We start from the raw sequence: 16,358 nt of genomic DNA on the forward strand, positions 1-16,358 counted from the left end.
ATTTGTAAAATGTGTTTTATGTGCAGTTTGTACAGCATGCATTTGTGAACAGCATGACACACACACAAATGGCTTGTTACAGACAAAACATTAAACACGCATCTGTAACATTTTGATAGTGTTTTATCTCCATAACCACCCTAATAAATGTGGGTAGAAACATCAGTGCAGCTCATGCAGTGTACTTCATGTTTATGAGACGTGATGCAGGCCTTGTTTATGTGTTCATCTTGGTGTACTTCATGTTTATGTTATGCAGGCCTTGTTTATGTGTTCATCTTAGATGAACATAACCTCATTTGCAGTATTTCTGAAACCAAAATGAACATTCAAAACACACTAGAGGTATAAATTGCAATCATTCTATTTCTAGGCTTTTTCTGGACAGGTCACTTCTAATGAATAAAACCTTCAACCTGATTGGTTTCATGTCAGCTGAGAAAAATGTTGTCACGTTGGTGAAACTGTTCATTTCAGGTTTTAGAACATGATTGGATGCAACAGATTTCTGTCCAGACAGATGCACAAAAAGGTGTCTTGGTCACTTCTTGAGGGGATGGGACTGAGGTAAACCGCGCCTCATGTGCCATAAGATAAACACATTCACTTATTAATACAATCTGAGATGTATCCTAAATCATTTAATTATGAAGCTGATATGTGATTGATGGGACCGGGGTTAGATCTGATACAACTAGAATGGTGATGTCATTAACCTTGTATTATTACTACAGGTCTGGATTAATCCCCTTATTCACCAGCACACGACTAGAACCGATTAAAGGCCCTTGAAGGGAGTGTGTGGCAGGCGACAATGTGCCATGTGTGAGCTCTGTAACTGCGTCAGAGCCACAGAGCGCGCGTTTTAAACCGCCAATGCAGAAAGGAGAGACGAGAGGGGACGTTATGGGCCGTACGGATACAAACCCAGGCGCTGTTCTTTCCAACAATGACCCCTTGTATCCGCGCCATGCCACGCACTGGCCCTCCGTCCAGAATTCACCATTTTTTTCATTATCCATGAATGTTGACTGTGATAAGGGAATCCTAACCATGAGTGCATCTCTCTGTCTGATTCTCTGCCTCTTTCGTTCCTCCTCTCCCCTCCTTTCTTTGCGCCCTTTGTTTTATCTCAGGTGAATTGCAATCATGTGATCAAAACGAGCACCCCCTTCTCCCTTAAATGAAAAAGGGGAACAAAAAGCACTTCTGTGCATATGAAGAAAGAAAAGAAAAGAAGGAAAGGCTTGTGTCTTCTCTTGTACCGCCACTCTTTGTCTGCGTCTCAATAAACTCTGACATATAGAGAAAAATGCTCCAGGAGCGCGGAGCCTCAGCCCGGGGAGCTGTGGTGGGACTGCACCGCTCCTGGAGCCCCAAACCCGGGATCTTAAGACAGCCACTCCGGGGATTTCCTCAGCTGAGGATTTGCGGCCCGGCCTCGGTTTGACGTGAGTGTTTATTGTGGCGTCTGTCCGTGTGTTTGAGCGCATCCAGTGAAGTGAAGGGAAATAACCAGGCCTGACAAAGTTAGTGTCTAATCAGTTGATGGCGTCTGTAGGTGAGAGGAAATGTTGGTATAATGTGTTTGTGTGAGAGAAATGTCTTGATGTAATAAATCAGGAGAGGGACGAAGTTTGGTTTCGGCCGTGACGCGTCCGTGAGTGATCAGATGTTTCAGGAATCTCTCAAACCGTTGGCTTGTTGTTGAGGAGCGGGAGAAAAAATCGTCTGGAGATAAGAGAAAACTTTTTATTCTGGCTTAAGAATTTAATTTGTCCGTAAAGCTTGACTTCAGAATAATGATGGACAGTGGACAAACTTTGTTCAGACTGGGAGAAGTTCAATTAATCGAAGCAAAGTCAGTGAAATCAAACATTAATCATGAAGATAATGCTGCGATACAAATTCCACTGATTTGGGGGATTTAATTTTTAAAAGCTCCCATTGAAAAGCAGCTTGACAAAATCACATCATCTAGAAAAGTTGGTTGTTATTTTTTCCAGTTTTCTATGAGGCTCTATGTATTACATGGAAAATCACATCTACTCAGTCTTGCAGTCAAAAGATGAACTTTAAACTGTGCGATGTTGAACTTAATTAAAATTACATTTTAATCAAGTAGCTGAAGCAACTTTCAAACTAATAAAATACCACACACATATATATATATATTAGTCTCAGGCCTTTTGTAAAGTATAGAAAGAAACAAAAAGCTGACAATGATCAACAGTTGAACCTGTTCCCACTCAGTGTATAGATTGTTTGTATGAATATAATTTGTTGGAAATAAAATTACTTTGTCATTTTTGATGTTTTGTCACTAATGTGAAACTACAACCACAGTTAATTTGTGTTGGAAAGTAATAAAATAACAAATGGATTTAATCACACACTCAAACTAAATGGTACAAATTTATCCTGTCATGTGACATAGATGATGTAGTACACACACACACACACACACACACACACACACACAGCTCAGGGTCAAAACAAAAGCACAGCTCCACGGCCTTGTGATCAGGAGGCCAGGGGCCCCAGGCTGATGAGGCCGGGGCAGCAGAGCTGCTTCAGACCTGTAAACTCACATTGTCCTGCTCAACCTAAATACTAAATATGGTCTAATAGTCTTTGTAGCAGGAGAATCATCAGGGCTAATGCTAATGTTCGAGAGGGAGAACAGACTCCACAAGAAACCAGGTTAAATAAGAAAAACAGCTTAAATTGTAACAAAATCTCAAATTCTCCCGGTGAAGGTACTGAACTGACCACCGGCTATAAGCCAGGTGACATAGCTCTTTAAATAAGTGACAAGTATACAAGCAAATAAATACAAATTTACACTAATTAGAAAAAAGGAATTTAGAGGAAATAAGAGGAATTAATATCAATGTGTTTTTAATTTGTCAAATGTGAGAAACATTTAAGAGTAATCAGTCATTTTACAGCCAAACAAAAGGTCAAATCTGACATATTTAAACTACGTGTCCTGTTGTTTTGTTGTCTCTGGTCACATGCCAGTGCCATTTTTTAAGTCTAAGAAGAAGGAGACATTCTCCAAGACAACAGCACATGGTATCTGAGTCGCTGTATCATTTGCATGCTGTTTATTCCCCTCTGCCTCTACCCTGTATGTCACTCTCGTTTTCTATTCGCTGTCTCCCTGCATGCACCTGTGCAGGGCAGAGCAGGTGTGTCCTTGTTTGGTCACTGAAGTGAGTCAGTCAGCCCTGCCGAAGGATCCGGCAACTACTGCTATTAAGTTATTACAAATGTAATTAACTCTGGCTTTCATGGCTGCATTCAAGCTTGAGTGTCCTCTGGACAAAGGTCAAAGGTCCAGATCAACCACATAATGACATCTGAGCTTCTATGATTTATAGACTTCTCCTTAATGGTCATAAAGTTGACTTACATCCCCAATTAAAGTGTCGGGGAGTCTTCAGGCAGGTAATAAAATTATTTTAGCCCTTCTCAAGAACTTCCTGATCTTTTCTGTTCACCTATCTTCCTTAATAAATTCACACAGCTGTGTTACATTTAAATAGGTCCCCCTCTTAAACATCTGTGAATCCTGCCTTTGTGCTCATGGCACCAAAGTTCCCATTCTTGTGTGTGTGTGTGTGTGTGTGTGTGTGTGTGTGTGTGTGTGTCGCTCAAATTAAAAAACGCCCTTTTGTGTGGGTTCTGCTTCGTATCTCCACTGACCAGTCAAAGGAAAGAATCCAGTTACTTTGGATGTGTGATGGGGAACATCTAAAGGAAACTGATATATGAGGGTTAAGGTGGGGGTGTGGTGGCAGTGGTGTTGGAGGAGGTGGGGGGTGCTGGGCCAAGGGTCCCAGCTCAGACAGAGAGGAGTTCAGTTACCTGTGGCTGATCTCGGCTGGTATTTTGTAATCGTCCTACTTGTTGCTGAGAAGTTGAACAGCTCATGTTTTCTGTTTCCCTCTCAGGAAGTAGTTGGTGTTATGTGCTCATTTATTGTTCATCATACTGAGTTTATGGTCTTTTATTGGCTTTGACTGACTCATGTTAGTGTGACTTTAGTAAGTCTGTGGAAAGTTACATCTTAAATGAATGTGAGCTGACTCTAGACTGTCACTGTTTTCTCTGAGAATTGACAGTCTGTCGGTCGTTCCCCCACTTTGCTCCAGACTACGATATCTTTACAGCTGTTGGACTGATTCCCTTGAGTTTGTAGAGGCGTCCCCGGACGATGAGTCCTACTGATGTTGGTGATTCCCCACTTTTCCTCTAATTCCACCAGCAGGTTGACAGTTTTTGCTTTTGGTGAAGTAAGTCATTATGTCAAAGACATTCCCATTGGCCTCAGTGGTACTTTGGTACTTAGTGCTAATAGGTACATGTTAGCATGCTAACACACTAAAACTGTGAGCTGCTCTTACACAGAACTTACCGAACAGAGAAGCTGATATTTCAGGTACTTAGACAACACAAGGAGTCATCAAATAGAAGTGTAACATGTTCACCACACCATCAGTACACTGTATCAACCAGGATGGCCGAGTGGTTAAGGCGTTGGACTTAAGATCCAATGGGTAAATGCCCACGTGGGTTCGAACCCCACTCCTGGTAAAGCACCCAAAGCTTTAGTTTACACATACAGTAACTCCATTAAGGATGTGGTAACAGCTCTGCCCACAGCTGTTTCATCTGGCAACGTGGCCGAACAGACAAAGGTGCTGGATTAATGCTCCAGTCTTAATCAAGCTTTGGGTTCAGATCCCGCTGCTCAAGCTGAGTTCTGTGAGCCGGTGTTAGGTGATTGTCTGTGACCTGATAAATTACATTCTTGTCTGATAACAAGTTTAGAAAAATGTTGTCTGGCAACATGGCCGAACAGACTAAGGTGCTGGATTAATGCTCTAGTCTTAATCAAGCTTTGGGTTCAGATCCCGCTGCTCAAGCTGAGTTCTGTGAGCCGGTGTTAGGTGATTGTCTGTGACCTGATAAATTACATTCTTGTCTGATAACAAGTTTAGAAAAATGTTTTTCTATCTACCGTGCACCAAAATGACCGTGGCTTGTTGTACATGTTGTTTACATATTCAAGCCACGTGACTTTTGACCTTTGAAAGCCGTCAGTTCAGGTTGTTGATTGCTGTTTTGTTCACGTACGTTTTACTGTAGTCACAGTGTCACTGAGCAGACACTGTGAAGTGTCACATGCTTTCAGCATCAGCCCTTGATGCAGCTGTTACAGCAACAAAAGGCAAAAGACAAAAGGAGGATGATGCAGGTGAAAGTAAGAGAACGAGAATCTTCAGTGGTGCTTTGCATCTCTCACAACCGCAATCAGCCCCACTCACTAACACTCAGCACTCTCTTTGTCCGCCCTGCAGTTTGAATATTATAGCCTATATTATAGAACATTACAGCCCCCCCCCTCCCCAAGTCAGCAGATTTGGAATCTCTCTGTGGGACGAGGAGACATGTTTGAAAAATGATAATTGGGAGGAGTGAGAGGCGAGGGACGTGCAGATTGAGTCATTTGCGAGAAAATGCAGAAAATGATGTTGAAGAATGCAGCGAGGAACAAGGCTGTTCTTTGTCAGGCTGTTTGTGCTGCCTGTCTGGCCCGTTACAGGGATGTGCTCCTCTAAAAATGTTCAACTTTACAGACTCTCTCATAGACTGGACACAAAACAAAAATCTCATTAAACATCTCATTTAGCTTGAGCACAACAAGGTGCAGTTTAAATACTTGTAAAACAAACTTGGTGGGAAGTAACTGATCACATTTACTGTACTTATTGTGCTTAAACTTAAACTCTGCTTTTTTCTTATTAACTAACAAAACAAAACATGATACATTATTATATATTAATGCACGTTCTGCTTACAGCAGCCTTCTTTGAGTTGTACATATTTACCATAAAGTGTTACACACAAAACAAATGATCATCTTATAAAACATATATTCTTGTGAACTACCAGACAACATGTATGTAAACTGACCAAACTGAATGCTGCCTGCACATTACAATGTATCAGTAATTCTAAAACAAACACTTAAAAATGTGCAGTAATAAGGAGTTCTGAAACATTCAGTACTTTCAACATCACAGTATAACTGCATTTTGGAGTACATTTAAATGTGGTATTTGTTTACTAAGGAAAGGAGCTGAATACGTCTTCCAGCACTAAGCACAAATCAATCTGTACACCTTCCTATGTTTTTGTCACAGAAGCTGTACATTTTCAACCCTAGGCTAAGAAGCACAGGCTGAATCAGACCAGATTTACTCAAACAGTAAGATAAGTGTTCGAGATCGTTGACATAAAGCTCCCTTACACTTAGGGCAACGAGGGGAAACTAATATTTAATCTACCTACATTGAAACTAGCAGGGTGGATGAAGGCAGCTCCCGGTATTTCACACTACAGTCCAACAACAGACTCCAAAACAACCAGGAAGTGGAATCAACAGAGCCTCAGCAAAATGAAACATTATCACCTTCACGGTTATTGGATAAAAGTGGATGAGTTTGAGTTTGGTGTAATAAACTCACAAAGGAGTGTAGGCTACTTGTAGACAGCAGGAGAAGAACTTGAGTTAGTTTTGTACTAAAATGGTTTCTGTCACTTAATTGTGTCTCTGTGCAAGTGCAGAGCTGATCTGAGTCATTTCATAGACAAACTCTTAGAGACTGGGCCTCAGTTTCTCACAGATGACCTGTCTCGTTTGCAGGTGCTTCAAAAAGAGCGAAGCTGAATCTTCAGTACTGCATTAGTAACATCAGTTCCATGAGTCCATGTTCTGGCATCTTAATTGTCACCATCGCTGTGTCCTGTTCTGTCCTTTTGTTTACAGGACAGGAGCTGTTTTGAAAAACAGACGTAGGGTGAACAGGAAGAGGCGCAGTGTTTCTAAGGAGACGTAGAAAAGGAGGAGGATAAAAAGAAGTCACTTTCCAATCATGGGTTTTTCTCGGAACATTGAATTAAGCAGAGTGAACGGGTGGAGGCCTCGAGGGTCTGGGGGCGGCTGGCCACACAGATGCCTGAATGAAAGAGGTCGTTGTTTGATGCTGGGAGATGGAAATGAAAGGAGAGAGGGAGATAGCGAGTTTGTCGGGCATCAGTCACCTCTCCTTTCGCCTTCTCACCCCGCGGCCTTCCCTCACTCTGCCCATGTGAGCTCGAGTTCAAGCACAGGGCCCGCAGCCGCTTGCATACGTAGACTCACACCCACACATGGAAGAAGACGTGTCCACATTCATACAAACATGTAGTGAACTAAATCGTTGTGCTAACTACATGCAGAAGTGTGAACCAGGATTTGTGTACTGCTGTTTACAGGTAAACAATATAGGCACAGTATTTTATAAACACACTGAGAGTCATGTGCATCTGCCACACATAGGGTAGGTGCACACTGAGAAAACACCAGCTGATCGCAGAAAAGTACACAACACCAAGACCCTGACAGGGTGCACATTTCAGAGCAGCAAAGACCACACACTGTTCCCACAGGTAAAAAATGAGAGGCCACACTTCAACTAACTATATATTTAAAACTATATCTTGACAATGAAATAAATTCATATCCAACTTATGACAGATAAATGAGAGTAAAGGCAGTAACTATGACAACAAGATCATTTACTAAGTAAAAATCTGACCGGACTAGTAGTTGCAGGCAAAATAGGGAAAGTTAAAATGTGAATGAACAACTTTTTCAATCAGGGTCATGTCTGCGAGGTAGAGGACAGGCTGTGGGCGTCCTGATACAACCAGGGTGCAGGCGTTTATACTGCAGAGTATCAGCTACTGTATATCATAGACATGTTTTGATTTCAGCTGCAGCATCCAGATCAGAAATAACGTGAGGTTACAAAGTCGTTCTTGTTGTGGTCAGTGTGTCTGTTCAGCTGTGTTCCCTCGTGATCAGTTGAGATATTTAACCAACATAAAGTCACCTGACCCATGCGGATGACAAACCTGGTCAGTGGAGTGAGGATATGCATCAACATTTAAATGAAGTGGAACTTACTAAAGGCTTGTTCATTCAATTTCAACAGATTTGAATGTAGTCTGGTGTGAATCCACCTATACATGTTTTTCACTTTTACTGTAAGTGTGCAACATGCAGGCTAACCTCATTCTCTTCTTAGATAAACTATCAGGAATCCACCAGAGCCTTTAAGATAGAAGAGTTGCAGCATTGAATGGTAGCAAGTCATGTGAGTCATGTAGCTAAATAGTTCCAAACGGTGCATTCAGAGCCACTGGTTTCTGTAGGAAACTACAAGATTTATCATGAAATGACTGCATTTAACTTGTACAGCTTTGCAAACTAATTCAGTGTTCTGTTGTTGCAGATGGCTCAGCCAATTTAGCTAGTTAGCTAGGTAGCTAATTATTAAAGTGACCCACTATTTGAGGGCGACAGTCAAAAATGTTGTGAAATGTGTATAAATGTAAATGTGTTTTGACACGTCGCTAACTTAAAATGTCAAGTATAATTATTTCTAGTGATTTCAACATCTTTCTTTATAAGATAACAGCCAGGTCATTGTAACACGATGGCGCTGCTCCTAATGTTTGGAACTATTCAACGTTCCCATGATCCACCATTAAAAACAGTCTGTTTATAGAGTCAGAGATGTCGTCACTCTCCTTCTTAATCCACTCTAATATCCACTTCAAGGGTCAAAGTAGTTCTCTAAAATATTTTTTTATCAGATGGATTCCCAGTTTAAAACATACACATTTGTTTTAATGACCAAACACAGCGTATGCACTTTGTGTGCTATTTGATTTGACTGGTCAGCGTAGCATAAACACTTATGAAATATAATGCAGACAAAATAATAGAGACACCCCACATTATTTAGTTTGGGTTTGATTGTAAGCTATTTGACAGGTTTTCAGGTGCAGCTCTTCAAAAGCAGTTTTCCCTCATTCTTCCCCCTTCTAGGACGGCTCCTCTCTTTGGCCAAAAATCTGTAATTGTACACCCCTAATCCGACAACAGGGAGACGGGTGAAAAGGAAGCACAGGCTGAAGATGGCTGCAGAGTTTGCAGGAGTCATCACTGATAAATACATTTCTGAAGTGAGTTTGTTGTAGCTAAATGTGAGGATAATGTCCTACTCTGACTGTGAGAGAGGCTTAATGTGTTAATGTGAAAGCAAAACAGATTCAGAGTTTGGCAGTTTGTTAAAACCAAGAGGCTGCCAGCACACAGATGTAAGAATAAAGACAGAGCCGAAGAAAATGGCAACAACAGGAAGGAGCTTGAAACGGGTTCACAGCAGTGACACAGAGATCAGTGGGGCATTCATGCTCTTGGGGAAGAGAAGCAGAAGTATTAGAGGCCTGTAAATCCCAGGGAAGAGATGGAGGGATGGAAAAGACCAGAAGATGATGGACACACGCTGGCACACACAGACACACACACATCCCATAATTAGCATGCTAACAGGCAGTTAAATGTCGCACACAAAGGCTCACTGTTAGGCCTCGGTTGCTCACTTTGGAGACAATACACAATAGGAGTCAGTGGGAGCCCCTAAATTACCCTCGTAGCTAATGTGGCCCAGCACGGCTCCTCCTGTTTTACCCTTCCACCGATCACACTCATTCACTCACTCACTGAGTCACTAATGAAAAGCTGATAGCCTCGAGGCCTGCGCTCACTGAGCAGCTCGCCCCTTCCTCCTGATTCCCCTCTTTTCATCTTCTCATCCTCTCCTGAGGTTTGGAGGCTCAACATGTGGGCAGTTTGTGCTGCTGGGGCGCTGGCTCATGGGAACAGTGACACACTGACAGGCAGAGATGGAGGATATGTAATTAAAGGAAGATCAAGACAGGGCAACCATGAGGGCTGATGGGGGAAGTCTCTTATTAGTCTGTCACTGGGTGATTTTAACTTGATTATAATCTGGGGAGAATATAAAACAGGCAAGATGGAAGAAAAGGATTTCATTATGTGATGGAGACATGTTCTGACTGACTTTACATAGAGGTGTAAGGAGAGGACCAAACACAGCTGGCTGTGCTTCTATGCTGTTGATATCCAGCCTGTCAGAAACGGTGGAGATGAGCCCGGGTCTGTCTGCACTGACGTTTAGCTTCTTTGAACTGTCCTCGCTGGTACAACCAGTCTCTGCACAGACTCTTTATTTCCAGCAGCACCACAGAATTACAAAATACTGACTGACTTTTAACCTGTCCCGTGTTAGGAGAGTCTTCTTTTTCTCTCTTCTGCTAGAGCTAACACCTTAGCCCTGTGGGTGTGTCTAAAATCACAGCTGCCTATCAAAGAACAACCTGCAGTGAAGCCAGTAGACAAGTTTATCTTACACAGTCATTTATGCACAAAAACACTGTTTTACTAAAACCTAAAAACAAAAGGCCTAGTTTGTTTCCACATGATGTCATCGCCAGTAGTTTGAGTCACGTAGGTTACTTCTTCTGTGTATAAATGATTAGCTGTTCTAAAGGCGCTGCACACCTATAGTAAGCTCACACAGTTGGTTTTAGTTGTTGTACCTGATTAGCCAGTCGAATCGAAGCCACTCTCAGCACATTTGCAGGACGTGCTGATGTCTGGAGCTCTTGGCGTGAACAAAGTCAGTCACATTGTGTTTACATGCTCAACCAACACGTAGCTATTAGAGGCCAGAACTCATTGAACATTTTTCTTTGGGATATTTCAGTCTTATTGTCTTTTTCTCATAACATCCAAGACTTTGGGCTCAGCGTTCTCAGTTCAGAGTTTGAAATTCTGCACTTGCTCCACTAGAGGGGTCACAAGGCTCAGGGTTTTCTGCTGAAGCCCTCTGCAGCAGAAATGGCTTCGGGGGCATCTAGTGGCTCCGTAAGGACACAGCGAACTGCACACGGCAGCTTCACAGTTCGACATCAGACTGTCTCACAGAGAATCAACCAAAATTATATAAGTATTTATTTGCAACATCAAAATGTACACAAGGAAGAAAAAAGGGCTTTGTATTTAAGATTTTTTCTTTTCAGCTCATTTCAAATATAATAATAGTCTTCTGAGTGCGATTTATCTCCGAGCAAACATAAGTTTAATACAAAGCAGGAAACAAAACACTGGTTGCTTTCTTGTACTCAGGTCAGCTCCTCCTGTTATAGAGTCACACGCTGCCAGTCGAAGCCTTTTGAACATTGTATATTTTCACATTTTCACATTAGTCTTAAGCAACTTAACTGTAGATTTCATTATGAATAAACTAATACTAGACTGTTTGCTACTGGTCTCTGGAGTAGAAAACAAAACCAACAGGTTTAGCAGCCACATTTAGGATCTGAGCCCAGTTAGAGCACATTGCAGGACATGTGCAGGTGAGACTGATTAACAAAGGCCCTGACGTCCTGTGTTCTCACTCAGCTTCTCTGACTGACATCATCTCACAGAAACACATTTTCTGCTCAAATGAGAACTTCTGTCATTTTATAATTGAGATTTGTGTTTTTTGTGAGCAAAGTAACGTCACAGCGACCTCTGGTCAGACTTTAAACTCAACTCTCTTCAAAAGACAATATATGCTTTTAAAATGTAAAATATCTGTGTTCCTAGTTCCTAGGTTTATTGCTTACTAGGTTCTTGCTGATGCACATTAAAGTGCCTAGATAAAGGGAGTGTTTTTATGATGTTCAGGAAAAGATTTAAGGTGGTCTCACAAACGTGCAAACCGTGGACTTTGCAGGGAATTCTTGCAGACATGACGACCACGAACCATGAACAAAAGTGTATCATAAAAATGTAAGTCTGTGAACTTTGTCCTCTTCGATAAGGAAAAGTAGTACATCCAACTGCTTTCACAAAAAGTAAAGTAGACTTTCAACAATGCAAAATGTAGATGCAGTCTGAAACATGACACAAGTCTCTGGACTTTGCTAGTCCAGAGCCAAAAGCCCATCAGCAGTTTGCCAGAGACTCTTCAAAGAATGTGGTCATATGTGGCAGAAGTTATTTAGGAAAATATCCTCTTCTCTTTTTAATGCCTAATGTCAATGTGGAAAAAATCTAATGGATATAAAACAACACTGGCAAGACGAAAGCAGTTTACATTTCTTTACATCAGTCACATCACCAAGAAATATCCCTTCAGATCCAACTCTGTAGGTGGACGAGGTGGGACATGGGACTGTGTCCTCTGTCGTGGCTTTAGATCTCTGCTTGCTCTTACAGACCTCAGCAGTCTGTTGTTGTTAGAGAAAATGGTCTGTCCACACATACAAAGAAACTCCTGCCACGTAATCTTTCCATCATAATACCTGCGACACAAACCTGATGGTAAATACATGCTGAAGGCTGTCATTGGTTGTACTGTAGCAGTAGTTTACCTTTTTTTGTGTAAAAGGTTTTGTTTAAAAGTTTAATATAAAATCAAGAGACAAGTGATGTATGTTTGGAAAACAGTGACACTCACTCAGGCTTATCTGTTTCTATTTTCGTGTTTCATGTCTGTCTGCACACAGGCGTCCTTGGCTTCCAGCCAACAATCCAGCTGTGAAATAACCTCTGAGCTGCGTCAGTAAAAGGAAGGTGCAGCCACCAGCAGTCCACAGTGGATGATGTTGATGTAGAAGCTCTCTAACCTTTAATGAGAGGAGGCCTGGAGAAGCAGCTGTGTTACAGTACAGAAGAGACTCACAGCACAAGCCAGTTAATGGTCACCAGGTAAAACCGGGGACTTTGACCAAAGCCAGTTTCCATGGGAACTCGCCTCCTTTGCCATTTTGGGGATGAAGCGAAGTGGAGCGTCACCAGAGACACAGTGGTGCACTGGGGCTAGTGAAGGGTATCAACACAAAATCCACAGGGGATGTGATGGGTGACACTTAGTGGAGACTTGTGTGATCCTTATTACTGAGCAAGAAGCAAAATGTTTGGCTCATCCGACTTCAGATTTCATTAAATACAGAAGCCAGGTTTTTACATTTCTGTAACTTTTGTTATTTAGATCATAGTTAGTTTGTTAATGAGGGTGGCACAGCACAGCAGTGGTTAGAGCCAATCCCAGCTGACACTGGGTGAGAGGTGGGGTCCAACCTGGACAGGTCACCAGTCTGTCACATGGCTGACATGTGGACAACCACACACACTCACACTCAGTCCACTTTCATCAGATCCTGAACATAACTACCTACTGAAAAGAGCCAACTGGTCTGTATGTAGAAGGTTTGGATAAAACAGCTGGTTGTATTAAAATAAATAAAAATGTGCTTTTGATTAAAACAATTTGTGATGTTAAAGTTATGGACTTGCTGGGTTTTTCTCATTAAAGGCTGTTATGTTGGGACTCTGGGCCTGTAATCAATATTTTCTTTGCTGTTGCTGAATGTAAACTTTTATTTTGTGTGTTTCCCACTGTGGTAAAAGGAGACAACTGTGATAATGATGAAGAGCAGGACTGATAATCTGATTCTAGTTAAAGATACTTCTGAGGTTCACTTCACTTCTTCTTGTCTTTGTTGAAACATTGTGTACTGTGTGAAAACGAATCAATGCTGGCTTTCACCTCTGCTTGCCATGAACCAGAGAAGGTTTGGATAAAACAGCTGGTTGTATTAAAATAAATAAAAATGTGCTTTTGATTAAAACAATTTGTGATGTTAAAGTTATGGACTTGCTGGGTCTTTCTCATTAAAAACTCATGTTGCATTTTCCTGTCATTTCTCCACTGCTGCTGTATGATAAAGGCATAAAATAATCCCAGAATGATAATAATAATACTATAATTCAGTAATTGACTCACAGAATTTGTTTCCTGCTGCATTAAAGTGATGGACACAGTAATGCATTAGTCACTATGATCCAGTATCAGAGACATTACTGGGACACGGGCCGTTCTGCAGGATGAGTACTGGTACTTTTGCCTACTCCACTTAGTAGGCTAAACTAAGTCAGTGACCCCTTGACTTTCTTCCACATAACGCACATTTCATTCATAATATTATAAACACAGACCTATAATTTGCACGTTTTTTCCAAATTGTGTGAAAAGGCTAATAAAAATAGGTAATACGAGGTGAATTGGTTTAGTCTTGACTTCTGGTCGTGAATAACAGTGTTTGGGGGATGGGAAATCTGTTGATTGTCAATTGCAAAAAAAAACAAAAAACAAAAAAAAACAGAGCGATGGAGAGAAAAAGGTCAAAGCTGACAGATGCCTAATTTAGGAAAAAGAGAAACGAAGAGGAGAAACGAGCAAAGGATAAAGGTACGCAACCAGAATTGTGGTTTTCAAATGTTCTGTTGAAGGATTTGTGCAATTGAGAAAGAAGTCTGTCTTACACTTATATTGTTACAGTAAAACAGTAAAACATCACTGTTGATACTTCAAGTATATTGTGATGCCAATACTGTTGTACTTTTACACAAGTAACGTTCTGAGTACATGACTTTTACTTGTAGCAAAGTATGTTTAAACTATGGTATTCCTACTTTTACTTAAGTAAACAATCTGACTACTTCTACCAGTTCCTACTTGCATCAAGTTTACCAGAGACTTGAGCAACACCGGAAGTTGTGGAGATTTCGAATAAAACAACGGCATCTTTTAAAACAACGAAACGCCTGATAATAGTTGTCTATGTGAAATGTGTCGTTATCTTAACCGTAAAAACATGTCGACTTTTCATTTAATCGGGTAAATGATCAAAGGAAGTTTGCGTGTTGACTAACGCGAATTTTACTTTGAAAAATCAAAACCGGAAACTGCTGCAGGTGTTTGATCTTCCGGCCATATCCGGGTAAACTTGACGCTGGTTCCGTCTGGTTCCTGCTGGTAGAGCTGTCAGCCACGTCATCTCCTCAGAAACAACTTTTCTCTCAGACAGCTCGGTGTGCGCGCGGAATAATTCGCATTTTATGTTCATGCGTTTGAGACCAGGAGCCACCGAGCGGCCGGACTGCGCAGTTGGTAGCTTCTCCTTAGCTTTGGCTTCTTAAAGTCTGTCTTGTGTCTGCACCCTGGCTCCTGTGGACGTGGGAGGCCTGTGAAGAGTTGTTTTACAGTTTTGTTGTAGAAGAGGAACAAAAAAAAACAGCATGAACGTCTTTCGGTTGGCAGGTGACGTGTCACATCTGGTGGCTATCATCATCCTGCTGCTGAAGATCTGGAGGTCCAAGTCCTGCGCAGGTAGGCTGAGACTGTGCAGCCTGCAGCACCACGCATGCAGCTGCAGTTCAGAGTGTGTCAGTGTTCACAAACACAGTGATCCGGGTCTGTACATGTCTGATATGTGCATTGTGCAGGGCGTTTGTCTAATGCTGCAGGAGTTAGCGCTACGTGGCAACGTTACAGCAAACTGCCGCCTGCTGCAGCTGCTGTGTGATGTTCTGCTTGTGTCTGTGTTGTGTCCGGGTTGTGTCTGGGACCTTCCGCCAGCCTTCTGCTGCTGAGCTCATCGGCCTTAAACAAGGAATAATCTCATTTTAATGTGTTTTTGTCCCCAGGCATCTCTGGAAAGTCTCAGGTGCTGTTTGCACTGGTTTTCACCACCAGGTACCTGGACTTGTTCACAGTCTTCATTTCTGTTTACAACACGGTCATGAAGGTAGGTGTTTAGATTTCACACACACATGCACGTGCATTATCCCCAGATGCCTTCTCTTAACCTGTAGTGAGCCCAGGTGTTAATTCACCTGTGTGATCACAGTGGCGTGCTGGTGTTCAACTGGACTGTTACAGTGATAGGTGTTTCTGTTATTTTGTCCACCTCATTTACATAAATGAGCCTAGGCTAAATGACCTACAGGCTCACTAGCAGGCTGCAGGTCTTACAAACTGTTTCCCAGTGTAACTCATCCCTGCTCCCAGGTGGTGTTCCTGGCTCTGTCCTACGCCACCGTCTACCTAATCTACATGCGCTTCAGGAACTCGTACAACTCGGAGAACGACACGTTCCGGGTGGAGTTTCTGTTGGTGCCAGTCATCGGGTTGTCCTTCCTGGAGAACTACGCTTTCACCCCGTTGGAGGTAAATGAGTACAGAGTGCACACAGTACTACAGGCTGGGACACAGGAGGGGCTGCAGCCGAGAATACATCCAGGTTACAGCTGGAGTGATTAAAGCTTTATAATGTAATATATAGATGATCTAATCATGGATGGATTACTGAACTCAGGGTCAGGGGTCTAAGGAGTCAGGGGGCCCCTAGATCCCCTTAGAGAACTGTGAAGGGACTGTTAACCTTTCCATTGGAAAGTGAGTCTGATCACTACAAAAAGCCACAAAATGAGAAACAGTAGATGCAGAACAGCTACATAGATACCAAAAACCACTTTGGACTATAAAGTTACATTTCAGCTCTCATCCCCCCACCCCCCCCCCCCCCCACCCCCT

The 16,358-nt window shown here is 42.1% G+C and overlaps 1 protein-coding gene, 1 long non-coding RNA gene and 1 other non-coding gene across 3 annotated transcripts in view; all 3 read left to right on the forward strand.

Moving 5' to 3' along the window:
• The first annotated feature begins 1,415 nt into the window (after positions 1 to 1,415).
• Positions 1,416 to 13,991, forward strand: LOC109974646 (uncharacterized). Its single transcript, XR_002277004.1, has 3 exons — positions 1,416 to 1,451; positions 12,487 to 13,189; positions 13,555 to 13,991. It is a non-coding gene; the product is annotated as an uncharacterized LOC109974646 (long non-coding RNA).
• trnal-uaa (transfer RNA leucine (anticodon UAA)) lies at positions 4,520 to 4,602 on the forward strand. The gene has a single exon. It is a non-coding gene; the product is annotated as a tRNA-Leu (tRNA).
• Positions 13,992 to 14,742: 751 nt separating the features above from the next.
• Positions 14,743 to 16,358, forward strand: part of kdelr3 (KDEL endoplasmic reticulum protein retention receptor 3) — a 3,205-nt gene continuing 1,589 nt past the window's right edge. The window contains exons 1-3 of the mRNA XM_020624954.1: positions 14,743 to 15,152; positions 15,470 to 15,570; positions 15,834 to 15,992. Coding sequence (XP_020480610.1) covers positions 15,062 to 15,152; positions 15,470 to 15,570; positions 15,834 to 15,992 — 351 coding nt within the window. The 5' untranslated portion in view covers positions 14,743 to 15,061. The remainder of the gene's footprint in view (positions 15,153 to 15,469; positions 15,571 to 15,833; positions 15,993 to 16,358) is intronic.

Source organism: Monopterus albus, unplaced genomic scaffold, assembly GCF_001952655.1.
Source record: "Monopterus albus unplaced genomic scaffold, M_albus_1.0 scaffold342.1, whole genome shotgun sequence".
NCBI lineage: Eukaryota > Metazoa > Chordata > Actinopteri > Synbranchiformes > Synbranchidae > Monopterus > Monopterus albus.